This window comes from Pelophylax lessonae (assembly GCF_965119305.1).
Source record: "Pelophylax lessonae genome assembly, chromosome: 5".
NCBI lineage: Eukaryota > Metazoa > Chordata > Amphibia > Anura > Ranidae > Pelophylax > Pelophylax lessonae.
In genome coordinates this window covers 125,146,838-125,170,506 of record NC_138772.1, presented here as the reverse complement: position 1 = coordinate 125,170,506, position 23,669 = coordinate 125,146,838, and the positions used below count along the sequence as shown (strand labels likewise).

Below are 23,669 nucleotides of genomic sequence, written 5' to 3'. Positions count from 1 at the left end.
TGCTAAAAATATGCACTGTTAGTGTAATAATGACATTGGCAGGGAAGGGGTTAACCTAGGGGCGATCAAAGGGTTAAATGTAAGCCTAGGAGAGTGTTTACTAACTGTATGGGGGATGGGCTTGTGAAACGATCATAGAGATCTGTGATCAGCTGTGTTTACAACCAGTCCTTCTCTCTCAGCGGGGAGCGATGGCGGGTGCCCGGCGGCAATCGCGGCAGCCAGCCCCGTGCATCGGCATCCCCGCTGCCTGGTGGTGGCGGGAGCGCTTACCCCTCAGCACCACCTGCCCGACCGACGTAGAGCTACGTCATTTCGCGCAGCCGAGCCAGCCTGCAGCAGTAAAAATGTGGCAAGTGGTTATACAAGTTCCATTCTCTGCAACTGGACTCTGTTTACTTCTGCCCCACCATGCTGGACCTCCCCACAGGTAGACAGACATTGTAAGATTAGACTGCCCCAATCATCCTTATACAAAGAGCATGAATATCTGCCACCACCGTAAAAAAGTTGCGCACTGGGACCAGTTCAGGAAAAAGCAGTAATGTTGCTGAAGCATATCATAGTAACAGCAAGCTGAAACGTGTTTTAGGTAGCATAAGAAGTTCCATAGTTGTAGCTGTCTGAACCGTATTTGTCTACACCCGTTCCATAAAATTGGCACTTTGCATTGTATGTTTTTGGCTAATGCGGCTGGATGCGCTTGGATTTGGATGAATGTGTGAGATTTGCCTTGGTACAGAAGCTCTGAATATAACTCAGGCTTTCACATCCTTACATTTCTTTAACTGAGCTAATACTGAGACAGTTTATCCCATACACAGGCTTAATTTCGATAGGTTAAAGACCAACTTCTATATTTTAGGATAGCATGAATATAGGCTAGAATCTCTAAGTTTTTATTGATGGACTTTTAGACTATACACATTAAAGTGGAACTTAAAGTGTCACTAAACCCACAACAGTAACATCTGTCTGTATACACAGTAAAGCATGATTGCATATATGGTAGGGGCCACGCTCAATAACTTATGTGAATAAATAAATATATATATAGATAAATAAATAAATATATATAAATACAGATTTTGTGCGAGAGTATTTCTAGCTCTATGCTTCTCCAATAAATACCATGATTAATGAGTTCAGATAAATATCTCCAATTTGTGAAAAACCAATAAATACATAAATCTCAATCATTAAAAATGCAATAAACGATTAGGCAATAAATATTCATAAATGAGAATATAGAAGTCCAAAGTGATTATAAATATTGTCAATAGTGTGATATTATATTGTAAAAAAAAATGTCCAATATGCTGAAAGTGCTATTAGTGCTTAATCTAAACTGTTAGCAAATAAATAGTGTTATATTGCAAAAAATTGTCCAGTTCACTGGAAAATGCTCTTGGTGCTTAATCAAGGTGGTGAACGGACACCGTGGCACAATGTTCACTTGGTGAGGAATTCAGTGGGTATGTGTTACTCCTTTCACCTCCACCGCATGCACAGCTTACTTACCAGATGACCCCTTGGGGTCAAGCACCAGTAAGATCTCCTATAGGAGGGGAATAATTGACCAGTAGGGGGCTGAGAGGGGTATAACCTTGGGCCTGAAGGCTGAGGCATCCCTGGGAGACGACCTGCAGTTTGAAATAATTATTTTTGGGGTCCCAGCTCCTGCCTAGGCTGGGTGACCTCTGGCCTAACCTCTTAAAAACATGCAAAAAGCTAATTTGAGGATCCAGGACACAGGCAACAGGTACAGAAGCTGATTGGGACTGCAGTACAGTACTGCATACTGCAGTATACAGGACACAGTGAGTACCTACCATGTGGATTACATAGACTTTTCTTTGCCCTATTTGAAAGAGTTTATAGCAGTACACCCAGGATTATACTCCTGTTAAGGAGTTCCTGTTTGGAATCTAGTTACCCCTCACATTCAAGAGGGTGGTTCTCATATTGAAGGGGCAGATCATATTTAGAGTGTCCCATCACAATTTGTTAGACGTTTTTGGAGATTCAACCACCCACTGTCTGGTTAAAGCTTCTGTCAGCCTTCCTCTTTAGCTAAGCCAAGACATACAATGAAGCCTGGAAATGTACACATTTTAATTACAGAAAGTGAAATATAGTTTTTGAGACTAAGGGAGAGAGCTTAAAATAAGGAAGTGACTGCTCTGGGCTTCCACAAAATGAAATGGCGGCCTCCAGCAAGAAGAAACAGGAGCAATTCTGGAGGCAATGTACAACACACACTAATTTTGGTAGCATAGTTATTAATGTGGAATGTATGTTCTTTTGTTAAAGAACATTCATTGTTATCAAACTGTTATGGGTAACTTTCTGTTTTAAAAATACATACCCATATAGCAAGTAATTGTGCTGCAAGTTTAAAAATGACTTACTCAGCTTTTGCTAGACTTGCCAGGCTTCAACTTTCTTTGCAAACATTCTGCAAGTCTGCTGCAAGTTCTGGTTCAGTTATGTTGTGCAATAGACTTGCAGAGCTCTTGCTGTAGACTCAACACTGCAACTTTGCTCTTGCTACAAATTGGAAACGTGTCAACTAGAAATTCTGCTTCAAGTGGTCAGCAAGTGTACACATTTCCAGTGAAAATGTGCAGCAAGTTAACAGACTTACAATTCAACACTGCCACAAACTTGTGGAAAGTTATTCTTGCTATCTGGGTACTTGGATATATATTTTTTTTAAACCAGAGCTTAGTGTAAGTAGGACCTTAACCAGAAGTGTGGGAGCTTTGCCAGTCAGAACTGCCGGACATTTGGGCATAGTGGCAGGGACATGGCGTGCAGGTATGTGCAGTATGACTGCACTTAATACTTCTGTAAATTTGTGGGTCGGAGCACCAAGTACACACGGGGGTTTGGTTAATGACTTTATTTGTTTAAATAATGGAGTACAGCTAATTTTTTTTGGGGGGGGGGGATTAGGAATTCCCCCTTTTTCAGGACTTTGTGTCATTGTTTGGCTTAACTATGAGGTTCATTTTCTAAACCTAAAGAATACAAAATGTGAGCTGATTGGTTTCTATGCAACGCTGCACCAGATTCTGCACTCTCCAGTTTTAGTAAATCAACCCCTCTGTGATTTAGGGAAACAGTAACACATTCAAACAGCTACAGTATCTTGGACAACTTTGCAATTTCTCAATTCCTGCCTCAAGTTTTTGGTTATGACATGCATAGTTAGGTAGTGGTGGCTGAACTGACCCTATGGTTGCTTTAGAGTTAGCTAGCGGCGGTGTACATGGTTGATGCAGAGTTTGCCAGTGGTGGTGTAGATGGTTGATGCAGAGTTAGCTAGCAGTGGTGTAGATGGTTAATGCAGAGTTAGCTAGCGGTGGTGTACATGGTTGATGCAGAATTAGCTACCGGTGGTGTACATGGTTGATGCAGAGTTAGCTAGCGGCGGTGTACATGGTTGATGCAGAATTAGCTAGAGGTGGAGTACATGGTTGTTGCAGAATTAGCGGTGATATACATGGTTGATGCAGATTTAGCTAGCGTAGTGTAGACAGTTGATGCAGAGTTAGCTAGTGATGGTGTACATGGTTGATGCAGAATTAGCTAGCGGTGGTGTACATGGTTGATTCAGAGTTAGCTAGCGGTGGTGTACATGGTTGATGCAGAGTTAGCTAGAGGTGGTGTACATGGTTGATGCAGAATTACCTAGTGGTTTTGGAAGCTGCTTTGTTTACAAATGCCCCAGTGCACATGAGGCCTTAGACCTCCATATTTACTGGAGTCTTGCAGGACCACTCCTGGGTTACTCCTGTGGATCCATTGCATGGAAGTTGCAGTCAGGTCCTGGGGGACAAATCTATGGATTCAGTCATCTATGGATGGGCAGAAAGGTCAGGAACAGTTAACACAGTTGTCAGGGGACAGATTTAAGACTTGTAGAGCAATAATTCAGAATTCACTAAATGAGGTTCTCAGACTTCAGGCTCTGTTCACATAACTTGAGAGTTAAAAGTCATACCCCATTAACTGTAATGGAACCATTCTAATCCATGCGATTTAAGCTACAGCACTTTCATGTACTACTTGCATTGACTTCTGTTAATGAAGTCGCGAGCAAGCCGCAATGAAGTTGCGCGGCCAAATTGCACTTTAAAGTGGTTGTAAAGTTAGAAGTTTTTTTTATCCTAAAGGGTTTATAAAAGTCCCAAGGTAAGACCCTAACCTTTTCCGGACCGCTTGCCGCAGATAAACCGCGGCACCCAGCTCCTGCTGCGTGAACCGACGTAGCCCTACGTCAGTCGTGCGCCTGCTGCTAGGGGGCGAGTGCACGCCGGCGGCAGTGCGCTCCCGCCCCACCTTGGCAGCATGGACTCCAATGCACGGGGCTGCCGGCCCTGCTGAGAGAGAAGGATGGTCAGCTGTTGTAAACACAGCTAACCGTTCTTCTCTCTGGAATGATCACAGAGCGCCTGTGATCCTCCTTTATAGGATCACAGGTCTCTATGGTCATTTCACAAGCCCATCCCCCGCTATTACTAGTAAAAAAATTAACATAAATCTTTCCCGTAGTTAGTAGACGCGATAACTTCTGCGCAAACCAATCAAAATACGCTTATTGCGATTTTTTTTTTTACCAAAAATATGTAGCAAAAAACAAATTAATGAAAAAACAAAATTAAACCCGCGCTACACAACGTGAAAATTATTAATATGAATAAGGTAATGAGCAGCTGCTGCAGACTCTAAGAAAATTCTTAGGAAAATGTGATAAAAACGAATTTATGCAGCGCTAGCTTCAGTAAAGTGATGAGTGCTGTGATATATAAACAATATTCAATAATTTATAAAGTGCATGGTAAAGATCATATACACAAAGTGCTAAGTGCTAAAAAATATATGCAATAGCCAATAAATTATAAAGTGCATGTATACACATAAGTGGTTAGATATACTCCAAAAGAATATTCAGTGCTTGAAACAAAAAGTCCTTATGGTGATCCAATTAAGGTGCCAAGGTGCCAAAAATAATTCAGGTGCTTGGAAAGTGACAAGGTGCCCCTCAAGGTTCCCCACTCACCAGATTGCAGATAAATAAAGACCTTCAAGATTATTGCACATTGCCCGGGATCTTTAAGGACCAGAACTTCTCCTGTGTAGCCTTCACACTTGTTGGGTCAGCTTCCGCCTTGTGCATCCAGCTAATTCACAATTTGTCAAAAAATCTCCAGCAAAACGTCACCCTGCTCCTGCCCCGGCTCTCCGCTCCTCACTACAACTCGCTCAAATTTCAAAATTAAAAAAAAAACAAATTGCCCTAAAATGTTAAAAAAATTAGATTTTTCAATTTATTTTTTTGGGAATGTTATATAGCAGAATGTGAAAAATATTTTTTTTTTCCGAAATTGTCGCTTTTTTTTTGTTTATAGCGCAAAAAATAAAAATCACAGAGGTGATCAAATACCACCAAAAGAAAGCTCTATTTGTGGGAAAAAAAGGACATCAATTTTTTTAGGTACAGTGTTGCACGACCACGCAGTTGTCCGTTAAAATAACACAGTGCCGAATCGCAAAAAATGGCCTGGTCATTAAGGGGGGCAAATCCTTCTGGTCCAGAACTGATTAAAGTATTCTATGCATTAAGGTGAAAAACCTTCTTTGTTGCACCGGCCCCAGAGCCGCCCCCCCCCCTTTTTCTTACCTGAGCCCATCCGTTCCAGCAATGTGCATGAGCCCAGCGGCTCCAGCCGCTGTCTCTGTCCTCATTGGAAAGATTGATACCAGCAGGAGCCATTGGCTCCTGCTGCTGTCAGTCAAATCAAGGAATGGGGGGCGGTGCAGAGTCCTGCTGTCAGGGTCAATAGACACAGCAGCTGGACTCAGGAGTGTGCCCGCATGGGTGCCCCCATGGAAAGCGGCTGATGAGGGGGAGGAGCCAGGAATGCCGACAGGGCACCCCAGAAGAGGAGGTTCGAGTCTGCTCTGTGCAAAACCCTTCTACAGAGCAGGCAAGTGTTTGTTATTTTTATAAGAAAAGAAACCTAAACCTTTACAACCCCTTTAATGCATAATTTGCATTAAGATAAAAAGCCTTCTGTGTGCAGCAGCCACCCTAAAAATTACCTGAGCCCTCGATCCAGCGAAGTTGTTGGAGTGTCTCGGCTGCCCAGAACTCTCACTCCCCATTGGCTGAGACAGCAGCGTGGCGCCATTGGCTCCCACCTCTGTCATTCAAAATCAGTGAGCTGATGAGGAGAGAGAGGGCGGGTCTGGGCCACGGCGATGTCCCCATAGCAAGCTGCTTGATGTGGGGGTAGTAACAGGAGGGAGGGCTCAGGATCACTGAAGAGGGACCCGAGAAGAGGAGGATCCGGGCTGCTCTGTGCAAAACCACTACACCACACAACTTGATCACCTGTGCGATTTTTATTTTTTTGCGAAAAGAGCAACAATTCTGAAAAAAACGATATTTTTTACTTTCTGCTATAAAACATTCCCAATAAAAAAAAATAAATAAAAAAAATCTAATTTTTTCATCAATTTAGGCCAATATGTATTCAGCCACATATTTTTGGTAAAAAAAAATCCCAATAAGGGTATATTGATTGGTTTGCGCAAAAGTTATCACGTCTACAAACTAGGGGAATGTAAGGGACTTTTGAACGGGACGGCTAGATGGACTCCCTAGAAATATTCGGGAACACACAGAGACACACACACAAGGGTAGAGTCAAAGTATGTTCGTTTATTTCAGGAAATGTCCCGAGCATATATACAGTTAGAACAACAGAAAAATGAATTTCACAATAAGCGGCTTGGCTTCAGTATGACTCACGATCACATGATACTTTTTGGCATACTACACAAATTTAAACTATTCCCATAACAAATTTACCAATCAAGATGTTCTTATGTGCAACTATTTCTGCAGAGTCAGACATAACCAAACAAACAAGATGTTATGACTATAAATCATGAATAGCTACATGAAAAATAGAGAAGAATATACAGCATGAAAACACCATTACCATTCAGGGATAGATTTGTGTCATTTTTATTTTTTTTACTAGTAATGGTGGCTATCAGTGATTTTTAGTGGGACTACCACATTTTGGCAGACAGATCAGACACCTAACTGACACTTTTGGGAGGACCAGTGACACTAATACAGTAATCAGTTCTAAAAATTTGCACTGTTACTGTACTAATGACACTGGCAGGAAAGGGGTTAACACCAGGGGTGATCAAAGGGTTAAGTGTGTCCCTAGGTGATGCTTTCTAACTGTATGGTGGATCAAATCACTGGATGAACACAAAGATCTGTGTTTCTAAATAGGAGGAACACAGGATCCCTGTTTTCATCGCTGACAGAACAGCGGTCTGCTTTGTTTACATCGGTAGGCTGCCGTTCCCTCTCCATGGATCGATCCTGGGTGGCCGGCAAGCATTGCGTCCGCCGGACCAGATGATTGACTCTGGCCAATTAGCATGCGTGCGTGCGAACGCGCCTCCGGGGGCGCACACGCTACCACTTTTTGTTACACTAAGCAACATACAGGTACGTCGTTTCGTGTAATAGAGCCAACCTACCACAGTAAAACTACGGCGGCTGGTCGGCAAGTGGTTAAGTTGCGGGACTTTCCCACCATGGCTGTGTGTTTTGAGCCTGAGGGTAAAGCAGCCATATTGTAGGGGTGGCACATGAACAGGTAGACTGTAGCCATTGTAACATCTTGAATACAGATATTTGTTTGCTAATTTTAGCATTTCTTTAAAGCACAGAACCAGAGATCTTTGCATTCAGCCCATGCAAGCATGAGTCATTTTTGTGTCATACAATTTCCTAGAAAGATTAAGCTCAGAATTATCATACACGGTTTGCATGCACCCAAATCACATACGTAGAGGCCATCCTGTGCTTTTGCTTGCACTGGCTTGATAAATATCTGATACTCTCCTAGCAGTGCCTGCCTGAGTGAGGAGACAAGATGATGACATACGTTTTTTGTCACGTACTTAGCATGCAATTTGTGTGGGGGAGACGCACAGCGCATACATGTTTTTATGTACAGCGTTCCACAGCCTGTAATTTGCAATCTGACTTGTTGACAGGGTGGTGTTGTTTGGGGACTTCTATGCTGCAGGTTTAATCTGGATATCACTATATGATTTCTAATGAAAGCCACACACTCTGAAATGAACACCCGAGTCTTTACCTTGGATAGAGGCCTTACTAAAATCATATATTATTATTATTACATGTTATTTGACTTTTGCTTGCTGTTCTTTGTTGTAGTCATTATTTTCTATTGTGTTAAAGAGCGGTCTTGCATGCTATGCACAGCTCTGTTTAAGACTGATGGAAAAATTATGTACAGTATATGCTTCAAGAAAATACAGATTTAAAAGAGAAGTATGGGAATGTTTTTTTGTTTAAAATTATTCTTTCCTAGCTCCAAACATCATGCGTCAGATGCCGTCCGATGCTGCATCTGTCCCCCGCCGGCTCTAAGACTGAGAGGTGAGCGATCAAACACCGCCGATTGCTTGGTTCTCAGAGCTCCCTAAGCAGAGAGCTGGTGACTGTCTGTCTGCACTGCACCTCCCCCCTCACTCATGGAGCTCTGGGTTGTGGAGGGGGCAGCTAGGCTGGGTACCAGTCCAGGCATGTGGGAAGATCCCAAACCTATGGTTATGATCTTTCCCAAGCCTGGACCGGCGCTGTGATGTCAGCCGACAGCGAACTTCAACCTGCTGTCAGCTGAAAATGAGTCACAGGAGTGCAAAATGAACTGCACTCCTGTGATCCATTGAAGAAGTAGAGCCAAATGAGCTTTGGCTATACTTCTCCTTTAAAGTGAAAAGTGTAGTGCAATGGAATTGCATAGAGGGGCCCCAAATCTCCTTTTCTTGGGCCCTCTCCTGGTGCTTCAGGCTCCAACTTTTCTCAGTGTGCCACTATAGGAAGCTGCTTCCTATGGTGGCACACCTGTGAGCTCGATCCTGAGCCACCCTGCCTGCATCCATAGACACAGATAGCACAGTTCAGCCTCGCTCCCTCGTCAAAGGATTTGACTGACAGTAGTGTGAGCCATTGGCTTCCACTGCCTCAACAAAGTCTGTGAGAGTGGGGAAAGACAGAGACAGAGCCACTGCAGGTGGGCAGAGCACTGCATCAAGTGAGGACTCAGGTAAGTATAAGCAAGGGGTGGGGGTGATAATGATACCTAAATATTTTTTACCTAATGCAGGGAATGCATTAAGGTAAAAAATGTTTAGGCGTTAGAAGTCAATTAAAGAGTAACTCCTCTTTTGTGGAGAAAAAAGCAGTCCCCTCTGGGTGATCAATGTGCATTGCAGGGATGTTAAACTGTGTAGCAGAGTTCTACCTTTGGTTGCTCTGAAGAAATAGCTATTTGTTTCACCATGGCCTTTTGCAGACTGAATCTAAATAGGAGGGTCTGGTTTGGTTCATTGTAATCAGCTTGTGCACTCTTCGGGCTGGTTCATACCACAATTTCTGCGTTCCTGATGTATTTTTACATATACCTTTACACACGCTTTTGATGCATTTTTATTGCCTATCAGTGCGTTTTTTTCTATTTTTTTATTCTGATACTTGAATAATCTTAGGTTAATATGCATTTTTGGTGTGTTTACATGCATTATGGTCCATTTACATGCGTTTTGTTGTGTTCCAGATGCGTTCTATATGTAAAAATGCAGCAGGCTCTACTTTTGTTGACTGCACTGGAACCTACCCCACTGGTGTGAACTAGGGACATTGAAATACAAATAAAATACTGATTAAAAATGCAGCGGACTGCATCTGATGTAAATGCCAGATGCACCTAGAAGCTGCAAAAATGTTCAGTGTGCATGAGGCTTAAAACTTGACTTGCATGTTAGGGCTCTTTCAAATGAATGGCTGAAGTGCAGTTTTTCCTGCCCCCCACCCCATTTCATCCAAAAACAATTCATTAAATGACAACATGGCTTGTATACCAACTGCATACGCTTTTTTTTTTTTTTTAGGCTTGTTTCACACTAGCTGACTCAAAAGTCACGCAATTTTCAGTGCAACTTTGGAGTGCGAATTTTATACGACTTTGATGTGACTTTAATACGACTTTTACACTCTCTGGCACTGAAGCTGCATCAAAGTTGCATCAAAGTAGTGCAGGAACCTTTTCTGAAGTCGCAGCAACTTCGGTAGTGTCACTTGGAACAACTCTCAAAGAGATTTTGTAACTTTGGGTCTCACAAGTTGGATCCTAAGTCACAGGAGTGTGAAGCAAGCCTTAAAGTTACCCTTAAAGTTATCATAGACATAAACTGGCCATATAATGCTAATTATACAATCTTCTTTTGAGTTATCAACTCCCACATAGTTCAAGCACCAATCTGAATGTATATACCATAAATAGAATACATTGCTTAGGTAGGTCCTCATACAAATTGTAAAGGAGACCGCGCACAGATTGTACAATCAAGGAATAACTGGTGTGGCCAACAACTGGAATCCAAAAGGGCCATTAATATCTCCCAAGAGATTGGTTGGCAAGGATATGCCTACACAGGTCAAATAGTTCCTCTAGACAAGCAGTTTTCACATGATGTGGGTAAAATCATCCTGATGACGCTCATCTCACGTCTATGCCCTTTCCAGTGGTTGATAAAAAGCGGCTGACATGGGGAGCTTACATCCCCCAAGGAACATGGGCCTGTTTACAGTCTCTGTGACCCCTGCCCCCATTAGATCTTCATGTATTACCAGCAAAGGCACTTATTATAAATATAGCCTTTATTAGGTCACTTAGTAATGGATGGTAGAGCCATGTGTCTTGGGTATACACTGTTCCTAGGAGCGATGATTTATGAAGGTCCGTGAAGTTCACATACATTTCTGGAGTAAATTAGTGGCTTTTCTTTATCTGAACTGAATTGACCAACCAGAGAAGTGACCGTTTTTATGCCAAGGCATGAAGAAGTGTCGGTAATTAATATATTTTTGCACTGTTGAACGTTGGGCACATATTATATATGAACAATGCATTTTTCTCTTGGGATGCAAATATTTAGAGCAGCTCATTACCTCATATGTAGTTTTTTTTCCAAGCTGGAATTGTTAGCGGCAGTGGGATATGTGTAATCTTGTTGGCTAAATAGGTTGACCAAGAAGAAGTCTAAGAATCATAGCAGATCTGTCAGTGATTGATATCGTTTTGCACAAGATTGTTTTTAAAATTCCAGTACTCCTTTCAGTGATGACTGTGAAGCCTCCTAAACAACGAAGACGTATATGCTGGTTCTTAAGTTGTACGTGCACAGATTTCCTCTCTTCCCTAAAGAGTCATAATGAGGAAAAACTTTATTGCCAATTCTTCATGGAATCAATTAGTCATTTTTCCATATTGTACAGACACAACGATGCCGTGTAAATTCAGCAGATTGTCATTATCTCTGAACTATGCCTTAGTGGGCGATTATTGCAGAAAAATTGTATCATGATAACTGTATCTACTTTATACGTATATTAAATTGTTTTTTTTATCTTATATACCAACATTTATTTTTTTGTCTAGCATTTGCGCACAGACTTAGAGGTCCAGTGACATTAATAGGGTTGGACAAACAATAGACGGCTGTTGTCAAGTATAAAATGCAGCAAAAGGCTGTGTCTGACCTGCATTGCCTGCAATGCAAATGCTCCACAATAGGACATGCTGCATCCAAACAAACACAAATCACAGAAGGTCAAACACAGCTTCCACACTCCGCCATTGAAGTAAATGTGGAATGGCTAAACCATGCTTCTAAAGCAGAAAAACCACCCTTGTGTACATAAACCCTATCACTAGGACCTTGAACGTTCATTTTTTTTAACCCATGTGTATAAAAGGTGACTGTGACAAGCAGTGTTATAATTTTGTCCCAACTCCTAGATATTGCAGGGTATTTGAAATAATACATATATGCTGTCATTTCATGGGTTAACTACTTACAGCTATCAGAATACTACATGTTTTATGATAGTGGCCTTTTCATTTCTATTTTTAGCAGTATATAATATATAATGTGATTAAAGCAGAACTTCAAACAAAAGTTCTGCTTCTCTGCCTCCCCCCCCCCTTTCTCCTTTACCACCTCTGGACAGTTTTTTTTGTTGGGGATGGGGCAGGTATCTGGTTTCACCTAGGTGATATGAGCAAACGTTTGCCACCCCTCCTTCCCCCACCTTTGCCCACAGCCTTCTGGGACACGTGTCAGGTCCCCCGAAGGCTGTGGGGCCATTCTCAAAGCGCAGCGCGGCTCATGCAGTGAGTCACAGCGGGTTTCCTCCACTAAAGATGCCTGTGCCGCGGGGCCAGAGACCAATGAGGAACTGCCTTGGGTGAGGATAGTGCTGGATCCTTGGACAGGTATTGTAAGCCCCCGTTCACACTAAGGCGACCTGTGAGGCGACCTGTGAGGGAAGCTGCGGACCCGTTCTAATAGGAGCGACACAAGTCGCTCCGATTTAGAAAAAGGGTCCGGAGCTTCTTTGGGGCGACCAGGAGGCGACCGCCATAGACTTCAATGTTATGAAGTCCGTGGCGGCCGCTCCGAGGTCGCGGCGCGCTGCTCGCACCGCGACCTCGGAGGTTGCGGTGCGAAGTAGCGTCGCGTGTATGTGAACGGGGGCTAAGTGTCCTGTTACTAAAAGTCAGCTGCTACAGTGTTTGTAGTTAATGACTTTTAATTTTTTGTTCCTAGCATGAAGAACCACTTCAAATCGTGAAAATATCAGATGATCCTTGCTTTAGCCTTCTCCTACTATTTTTGGATGATGTATTATTTGCATTTAATGCCAGTATTATATTGGCATATCTATCTATCTATCTATCTATCTATCTATCTATCTATCTATCTATCTATCTATCTATCTATCTATCTATCTATCTATCTATCTATCTATCTATCTATCTATCTATCTATCTATCTATCTATCTATGTATCCATCTATCTCATTATACAAATACTGTACATATATATATATATATATATATATATATACAGTATCTGACTAAAGTGTGTACACCCCTCACATTTTTGTAAATATTTTATTATATCTTTTTATGTGACAACACTGAAGAAATTACACTTTGCTACAATGTAACGTAGTAAGTGTACAGCTTGTATAACATTGTAATGAGCTGGTAGATGTTAGAGACCTTGCGCTCCTCCAACTTCCGTTTGAGGATGCCCCATAAATGCGCAATAGGATTTAGGTCTGGAGACATGCTTGGCCAATCCATCACCTTTACCCTCAGCTTCTTTAGCAAGGCAGTGGTTGTCTTGGAGGTCTATTTTGGGTTGTTATCATGTTGGAATACTGCCCTGCAGCCCAGTCTCCAAAGAGAGGGGATCATGCTCTGCATCAGTATGTCACAGTACATGTTGGCACTCATGGTTCCCTCAATGAACTGTAGCTCCCCAGTGTCGGCAGCACTCATGCAGCCCCAGACCATGACACTCCCACCACCATGCTTGACTGTAGGCAAGACACACTTGTCTTTGTACTCCCCACCTGGTTGCCGACACACACACTTGGCACCATCTAAACCAATTAGTTTATCTTGGTCTCATCAGACCACCGGTAATGGTTCCAGTAATTCATGTCCTTAGTCTGCTTGTCTTCAGCAAACTGTTTGCGGGCTTTCTTGTGCATCATCTTTAGAAGAGGCTTCCTTCTGGGACAACAGCCAGGCAGACCAATTTGATGCAGTGTGCGGCGTATGGTCTGAGCCCCAGACCATGACACTCCCACCACCATGCTTGACTGTAGGCAAGACACACTTGTCTTTGTACTCCCCACCTGGTTGCCGACACACACACTTGGCACCATCTAAACCAATTAGTTTATCTTGGTCTCATCAGACCACCGGTAATGGTTCCAGTAATTCATGTCCTTAGTCTGCTTGTCTTCAGCAAACTGTTTGCGGGCTTTCTTGTGCATCATCTTTAGAAGAGGCTTCCTTCTGGGACAACAGCCAGGCAGACCAATTTGATGCAGTGTGCGGCGTATGGTCTGAGCACCGACAGGCTGACTCCCCACCCCTTTAACCTCTGGCAGCACTCATACGTCTATTTCCCAAAGACATTATCTGGATATAAAACTGAGCATGTGCACTCAACTTCTTTGATCGACCATGGCGAGGCCTGTTCTGAGTGGAACCTGTCCTGTTAAACCGCTGTATGGGCTTGGCCACCACGCTGCAGCTCAGTTTCAGAGTTTTTGCAATATTCTTATAGAGGCCATCTTCATGTAGAGTAACAATTCTTTTTTTCAGATCCTTTAGAGAGTTCTTTGCCATGAGGTGTCATTTTGAACTTCCAGTGACCAGTATGAGAGAGTGAGAGCTATAACACCACATTTAACACACCTGCATCCATTCACACTTGAGACCATGTAACCCTAATGCCTCATACACACGCAACGATTATCGGCCGAACGATCGTCCGACTTTTGTCCAGAGTGGTGTTTTGTTGGTTGGAATGTGCCTAGACTGCACACGAATTTTCTCGGCCAACAAAAATCTACTTCAGAAGTGATGTCATGTGCTGGTTTACTTTCCGTGTGTTTTTTCTTCTCTGAGCATGCCCAGTCTTGCTCATCAGATTTTTGTCTGCTGAAATCTGTACTGACTGACGGAAAATCAGCCGTTGTGTTGACGGCCAACAAAAATTTTATAGTCTGCACACCAGATATTTTTCGGCCGAAAAGTCGGAGTCGGTTGTCGGAAGCATCATACTAACAAGCTGAAAATCGTACGATCGGACGTTGGCTGAAAATTCCCGGCCAATAATCGATGCGTGTGTACGAAGCATAACGAATCACATGACACCGGGGAGGGAAAATGGCTAATTGGGCCCAATTTGGACATCTATACTTAGGGGTGTACTCACTTTTGTTGCCAGCGGTTTTAGACATTAATGGATGTGTGTTAAGTTATTTTGAGGGGACAGCAAATTTACACTGTTATACAAGCTGTACACTCACTATTTTACATTGTCCACTCCAGTCCAGGGTGATGTAAGCATTTTATGTACTTCTTTTCTTGGTCCCCATTACCAATAAACTGTTAACCCGTTTTCCACTGGAAGTCCACCTGCCTTTTTAATCCTTTGCATCCCGGTGTGTTTATGCGCTGCCATTCTCATGTACATATATATATAGATCTAAGATAGTAGGTGCAGTGGGTTGAGTGCACCTACTATCTGCTGCATATTCTATGTACTTTTTATCATAGATTGCTCCTGGGCCAATACACCTACAAGTGTGTGCGGTGACTCATCTCTACTATATATATATATATATATATATATATAGTATATAATGTTATACAGAATTTTACTTTCTCTCTCATTCTATATATATATTTCCATATATTCTCTTCCTCTCTCTCTCTCTATATATATATATATATATATATATATATATATACACACACACATGCGCATGTTAAGATGATCATAGCGTGAACATATGTACATTTGCTGGTGGTAAAAGGTTAATAATTACTTTGAACCTCTGAAGACTGAAAGACTGACAGAATTTTTTTTCTTAAGAGGGACAGACAGCTGTGTTTGCTGTGATATTTTTAAGTACATTAATGTAGGCTCCGATCACTCGGCCCTGCTTGACCTATTTTTGGCTCAGGCCAGCCATTGTTCTATTTTTGTACCCTGTGGGCCACGCTGTTGTTGATTCACATGCAAATGAGTTATCACCAGCTATAGCCAACTTTAGTGAGAGAGACAGAGAGTGAGAGAGGAAGCACAGGAGGCAGATGCAGAGAGGAAAAGGCAGATATAGCAGGACGCAGGACAGGACTGACATTTCCTCAGAATCCTTCACCTTTCCTTTACTGTCATTTTTTAAAAAGGAACACGCTTGACTTCTCCTTTTTTCTTTTTTCTTTTTTTTTATTGATTGTAAGAGAAAAGCCTGCACAGATCTCCTGTTGCACCTGCTGTCAGGGCACCCTGGCTTAAAGGCAAGGTACACTTGACACTGACAGCTCCTTGCTATTGGCAGAGCTTGTGCAGAGAGAGGGGGGGAGCAACATCGACACCCTTCTCTGTATTCTAGAGTACTTAGCACAGTAAATATGTGTAGAAAAATGGAATAATTGTCAAAGTGTGTATCACTGCCTCCTCCCCCTGTGGAGGAGTTAAGACTGCTGAAGGGTCGCTTCCGTACAGAAGAGTGATGAAGCTTTCATGTGTCTGAACTAGAGAGTGATTGGAATATGCTGCAGACAATTTATGAGAGTGAATCATGTTTTTCTTCAGATGGGGTCTCTGGACGGGAGAAGCTCCTGGCACAGCACAGAATGCACAGCATGATCAGCCCAGGTAAGGGGTTCCTCTGCATGGTGGCATGACACTCATTGCCTGTCAACTTGTCATTAATAAAGACAAACAACTGCCCTTTAATGAGGGCTTTCCCTAATTGACTCCACTGTTCTACACCTCATATAGGATTTATTTCCTTTGATTGTGCTACGTGATATCATGTACAGTTTGCTGTAACATAGATGTATTTTATCACATATACATGTGTACATATATCAATTATTTATGTCATTATATTATATTTCTATGCATGCATATATTTATAAACACAGATTCTATTTAATTGTGTATGTGTTTACTAATTATACTATATATGTGCTTATATATATATGGTATATACACTCGGAAACGTATATATATTTCTATACGCATATACTTGATATGCCTCTTCCATAGGTTTGTGCATGTATGTGGCTAGCATAGCTTAGCTGTATGGAATCTTGTCCACACTACATCGCGTTCTTTTATCATCATACACCTATTTATAGATTTCTACCTTTGCCTGTGCCCTGCGGGGATCATGAATTAATTTAAACATGACTGATCCATGGGAAAAGACCAAAGAACGTTATCACTGAAGAGATATATCTAGTACAACGTATAGAAGCTGTGCTCACATCATATACAGTATTATTGTAAAACAAATTGTATCAGATCAATATGGGCAGCAGCTCAGCCTTTAAATACAAAGTGAATATCAATACTGGTTAACATATTCAGTCACTACTAAGCTCTATATGGTTTAGAGAGTCACTTTGCTTTGGGATGTATTGGAGTAGTATTTGGCACATAGGCTATTTGAATACGAGGAGGACTGCCAGGCCTCATATTTAAATAATCAGCCCTCCCTAAACAGATATTTATGTACTAGGCAGATACCAGTAGGTTGGGTTCTGCATTGGTTTCTGTATCCTTTGTGAACTGTGACCACAAGTTTTCTACAGTTGGGTTTTCAGGTCTGCCAACCTGTTGGGTCTCTCATCTTCGTTTTAATAATATTCTAAACAGTGATGCAGATTAAGCAGGACTCCGCTCTCTGTGACACATGTAAACATGTGTCCAATTCCATTTTAGAAATGATGTGTGTTGTCACTGAATTAGTACAACTCAGATACGTAACACTTGGAGATCTGTTGTAAAGTGACGGGTGGAATTATCAGACACAATACTGTATGCTTACAAGCTCTGCAGTCTGGACAGAGTCTCTGACTGTTATAGTGTGAAAATAAAGCTGACTCCACTATATCATTCGAATTGGTTAGCATTCATTTAAATAAAAGCAACATTCTAATACATATAGAGTGTATTAATTAAAGAGGTTTAATTGGATATACTTATGCAATTTTTTAACACAATTTGTATGCTGCTCAGTACAAATTATTTAAGAATGTTGACTTGGCTTATACAGGCCAATATTGTACTAGATGGCCATAGGTGCAGCAATGAGTTTGAGGGTGGACAGGTGTCTAAAAACCAACCCCTTACCACTGAGACCCACTATATTCTGTTTTGCAACCTGCTCAATAGATACAGGTGTCACACAACATACGGGGGATTAACAAAGATGAACGTATAGGGGTTGATTTACTAAAACTGCAGAGTGCAAAATCTGGTGCAGCTGTGCATGTTAGCCAATCAGCTTCTTATTTCAGCTTGTTCAATTAAGCTTTGAAAAAAAAAAACCTGGAAGCTGGTTGGTTTCTATACTGAGCAGCACCAGATTTTGCACTCTCCAGTTTTAGTAAATCAACCCCACAGTGAAATGTATGCTCAATTTATATATGCACACTTATTTAGCTGCTTATGTGCCAAATATAATTGTAGCACAACAATTTGGTAATTTATTGAATAATGATGGTGTGCTGTCCATCCATACACATTCACCTCTCCTCTCCCTTCTGCAGAGCCACTCTTCACTGTTTGCACCTCTTCACTACATTATTTACACCACTGTGGTAATGGTGTACATTTTAGAACTATTTTTAAAGTAGAACGTTAGTGCAGGTACTTGATTATTTTAGGAAACATTAATAGAAACTGTTGCATATCACTTTAAAAGTGGTTTGGCATGACTGGTGCAACTCATCGAACTTGTGTAATGGCATTGTTGATTTGGACCAAAGAAAATGTGCCATTAGATCAACACTAAAAAATGACAGATTTCTCTATGTTTATCCTCCCCTATAGTGAAACTCTAATTCTTTAATTTCCATAGGAGATGAAACACTATTTGATTGCTTGATCAGATGTTCCTGAAGGTTCAATATTGCCCCCTAGATGGGGTTGCCACCTCATTCTTTTAAAATGGAACACATATGAATTACACAGGCTCTGTGGCTAATTAAGGTGGAAATTAAAGTCACTTAGTGCCTTATCTGCATTAAATTAGCCTCAGAATGTAATTCATATGTGTTCGGGCTTAAAGGGATGAAGTGGCAACCCTACCCCTAAGCAGGTCCTAAATGGCCCTAACTTCACACAACCAGAGTAGTGTTTGAATTAGGTGCTTCCCTTGTAGAGGCTGCTGGTAGACCCCTTAGATCAGTGGTCCTCAACTCCAGTCCTCAGGGCCCACTAACAGGCCAGATTTTAGGTATTACCTTGCGGTGATGCAGACTAGAATACTGCAATCACTGAGCAGCAAATTAGATCACCTGTGATGTAATTTAGCTATCTTGCAAACCTGGCCTGTTAGTGGGCCCCGAGTACCGGAGTTGAGGACCACTGCCTTAGATGATTGTAGCTAACCGCAGATTATAGGTAGAGGTTGCATGAGTGTGAGTAGTTCAGCTATAAACCCTTTTTTTACTTGAAGTCAAGTGCATAGAAAGTTGATGAGCATGCATGTCTGTGGACTAAGTGGGCATCGTCCACAACAGCCTTTTCATGTAGAACCCTAGCGATTGAAAGGAATAATCCATTGTAACTCCTTTTAGTGACCTTTAGTCAAGAAAAAAATGTATTGTATTGTGAATATATCCATAGACAAAGTGATCATCACCTGACTGAGCTGAGAATGTCTAGACTGGTCAACAAGTATCTAATCTTTTGCAGAGAGTTGTTACGTGAATTGCCTCTGTTACTTTACATACTAAGAGCTTTACCATGTTAGTAATCAACTTTGTAGGACTTTTTATTTTATTAGCTTCTGTTTAGACAGGAAGTGGTGTTTGACATTGACTTTTAAAACGTGTAGGTTCATAAATAGAATATGTTAGAAGTTTTTTTAGGATGTTACCTCATCTTGTAGAAGAGAACATTTGGTTTTCACATGTGGTAGCAGAAAAGTATGCAGGCAAAATTTGCAAATTTCTTACCAAAGCTGTCATCTGCGTTGAAGGCAAAAAAAAAAAAGAAACAATATAAGCTGGACCAGCAGTTTATTGCAATACAATACAGTGTATTTGGTTTGTTTTGTTTTTAGGGGTAAGCATTGTGTAGGTATGTTCCAATTTGGTAATAAGGATTGGCACTCTTTTTTTTTAACAATCAATAAAGTGCATGTATATCCACAACTTTTTTTTTTTTTTTAAAGTTGTGAATGGAGTAGGGAAGTATTAGAGCCCTTGTTAAGTTTCTATTGCTATGTCTCCACTGAGCAGATTCACATTTTCTGTTTGTCCTAGTGACCTTTGTCAGCAGAACAAAAAAAGTGATGGGGAGTCCAAACTTTTACATTTGTCACAAGAACAAGAGGTAAAGGAAAATCTTCTAATGGAGACACCTGCTTGGGTGCCAACTGTCTAACTTTGCAGAAATTTCCTCTTATTTCCTGTTGCATCTTTGGGACAGGAAGAAAGTAAAATCTCTCCAATGTGACACAGACAGCAAAAAATAAACTGACAGGGTTCTATCCATTCCCTATCCTATCTATCTGTAAAACAATTTTGCCTTTACAAATAAGTAATGCCCCAGCTCATTGCATAATATCAATAGACCCTTATGACTTTTGCTCAGTACATCGCTATAATGCCACATTTTCATATACGTAGATATGCAATTTCGTTTTAGGAAAAAAATGTATGCAGAGAAATATGTAAAATTTACAAAGAAAACTGGCAAAAGATTGACTATTGTGCAAAGTTCATTTTCCCATGGCAGCCATTTTCAAGTGAAAGGAAAAAATCCTGTGCCTGTTAGGAGTTAGTGCATTTGGCACATCATCATTGCTCTTTTTAAATAAATCCATTGGTGGAAAGAATGGTGGCAGTACTGACAGTATTATTGTGCATTTCTTAATATTTCTATAATTAATTGGAATATCATCTACAAACATTGTTAAAAGCACAGAACAAAGAGCAACAGTATTCCAGCCAATAGGTATCAATCTCCTTTCACTTTTTATTGGCTTACAGGAGGAAAATGGCTGCTGTCGTTGGGTGGAACTTATTTTTTTTAATAATGTCACATTATTGACAAAGCATAGGATCGATTGACGAATCTTTGTATTGTATTTATTATTTTATCACATGATGATTTTCTATGACATAGATGTGAAATGTTTCATTTTTTCACAGAAAATAGTTACCAAAAGCCTTTATTATAAAGCATTACTTTATCTCATGAAGAGTTATTTTATCATCAGTACAATGGCTGACTGTTCTGCTTTTTCCGAGAGTTAACGCCAGTTTAGAGAATCTAGCAGTATTTTTACATACAAAAGCCCGAAGTTCCCCATTATCTGTCAAACAGGTGTTATATAGAGAGGTTGGGAAAAAAAGCAGAATTAAAGAGCAGATTGACCAAATTAGGAGCTTGTCAATATTTTAGAATGTGGATTGTTTAGGTAGGGCTGCTACAGTATAGTTTTGGTAAAAGTAAAGAAGACTGAATAGAGATCATGTACTTTAATGGCATCCCAGTCTCTTAAGCTGGATACACACTATACAACTTTTGTTGGTAGATTTCCATTAGATTTACCTTCAAGTATGTAGTGCAAGGGCCTGCCTGATTGCATACAAATTGAAATTGTTTAGGCCTGACCTCATATTATATGGTTTTGGTAAGTCTAAAGGAAAAAATCTAAAGAAAATTGTATAGTGTGTATCCAGCTTAAGTCTGTAGGGTTTAATATTAAGTTGGCCCAGCCTTGGCAGCTATAACAGCTCTCCTGCTGTCCACAAGGATTAGGAAGGTGTCTATGGGAATGTTTGACCATTCTTCCAGCAGCACGTTTATGAGGTCAAGCACTGATGTTAGATGAGAAGTCCTGGTTTGCAGTCTTGGCTCAAGTTCATCCCAAAGGTGTTGTATCTGATTGAGGTCAGGACTCTGTGCAGGCCAGGCAAGTTTTCCCACCACAAACTCCCTCATCCATGTCTTTTCGGACCTTGCTTTGTGCATTGATGCGCAGTCATGTTGGAACAGAAAGGGGCCATCCCCAAACTGTTCCCACAAAGTTGGGAGCATGAAATTGTCCAAAATGTCTTGGTATGCTGACTCCTTAAGAGTTCCCTTCATTGGAACTAAGGGGCCAAGCTCAACCCCTGAAAAATAACCCCACACCATGATCCCCCCATCACCAAATGATTTGGACCAGTGCACAAAGCAAGGTCCAAAACGACATGGATGAGCGAGTTTGGGGTGTAAAAACTTGACTGGCCTGCACAGAGTCCTGACCTCAACCTTATAGAACACCTTTGGGATAAATTAAAGCAGAGATTGGGAGTCAGACCTTCTCGTAAAACATCAGTGTCTGACCTCACAAATGTGCTTCTGGAAGAATGGTCAAACATTCCCATAAACACACTCCTAAACCTTAGAGACAGCCTTCCTAGAAGAGTTGATAGCTGTTAAAGCTGCAAAGGGTGGGCAAACTCAATATTGAACCCTACGGACTAAGACTGGGATGTCATTAAAGTTTATGTGCGTGTAAAGGCCGGCATCCCAATACTTTTGACAATGTAGTGTATCTTGGATACTCCAATAACTAGACCTCTTTGACATAAATCTCCTCTATGTCCACCTAGGATTTTTGGGAGTTTCCTCTCACCTTCCATCTTCCTCTTATGTGTTTCAGCACCTCTTGCTGCATTCTATAGTGAGAATATAGTGTATATAAAAAGCCGACTCAGCCCAACAAGCTCCATATATAACTAAAATATTATCTTCAGGCTGACAGCCCATTCATTTTATACATGGCCTGATCGTACCAAAAAAAGTTGAAAATTATTCTTTTACTGAATGGTTATTATTGGTAAATGCTGCTGAAATTTAGAGAAGGTACACATAATACACATATTTGTAGAAACTGTAGGTAAATAAATGTCTTCTAGAGAAGGCTGAGTCTCAACTGAATGTCTTGAAAATGTTCATTGCATGGATAAGCAAAATCATGTAGAAGAGCAGACTGAAACAATACAGATTTTTTTTTATTTACTTATTTTGGTGCAAACTGGCACAGCTAAGAAATCAGTAGTTCAAAAATCCATCTTTTTCTGTTTTAAGTTCAGTTATAACAATAAACTTTTACTTTACCTAACTAGTGGAAATTTGCTTGTCCAAGTGTTCTGAAAGTGGAGGCAAGTTCCCTTTAAGGTGGAAATTCGCAAAGCACAGTCACAATTGTGTGACAAATTTCCCCGTGTATAAAGTGCAAACAATATTACTGGAACTTGGCAGACTGTAGTTGGAATTACAAGCGATTTGGCAGATTGAAATGCTTTGTCTAATGTTCTGTTCATGATATTAAGGGATCAATGTATGTCGATAACATGGCTCGTCCCAGTACTGCATTATGCGCAGTAAAGCATATGTTAACCTAATCGCTAAAATGTCATGTAAGCTTTAACATGGTAATTTCCTTTCAAAAGTACTTTTAAGGTTTATAATGAAATATGTGTTATTAAATCAGCACCAGGGATGGTACTTACAATAAGTAAGGTGTCCCTTGTACTTGTGGCTGCCATGTTCAGTGAAATCTTTAGTACTTCACAGCTGTCATCTTCTGGTGCTGTAGGGGTTAATACAAACAGCTGGTCCTGTCATAGACACTCATGAAAAGTGTCTATTATGCCTGACTGCTCCGCTCCCTTGCTTCATTCATAGAAGCCCTACTATCGCTTCCAGCACTGAAAAGCCCTCTATAAATGGAGGACAGGCTGATGAATGAAAGGTCCACTTTTCATTGCAGGAAGCTATAATACAGCATTTATGAAGTGAGCAGGGGAACAGAAAAGACGGGCAAAGTTGGAACTTTTGACAAATGCCTATCAAAGGTCCTTCCTGTTAACTCCCACATAATTAGAAGATCACAACTGTCCGGATATCTGGGTGGGGGG

General features: G+C 41.1%; 1 protein-coding gene across 1 annotated transcript in view; it reads left to right on the top strand.

Annotated features, from left to right (window-relative positions):
* LOC309556060 (histone deacetylase 9-like) overlaps nt 1–23,669 on the top strand; it is an 861,320-nt gene that overhangs the window by 501,064 nt on the left and 336,587 nt on the right. Inside the window, exon 4 of the mRNA XM_082258372.1 lies at nt 16,327–16,389. Coding sequence (XP_082114498.1) covers nt 16,327–16,389 — 63 coding nt within the window. The remainder of the gene's footprint in view (nt 1–16,326; nt 16,390–23,669) is intronic.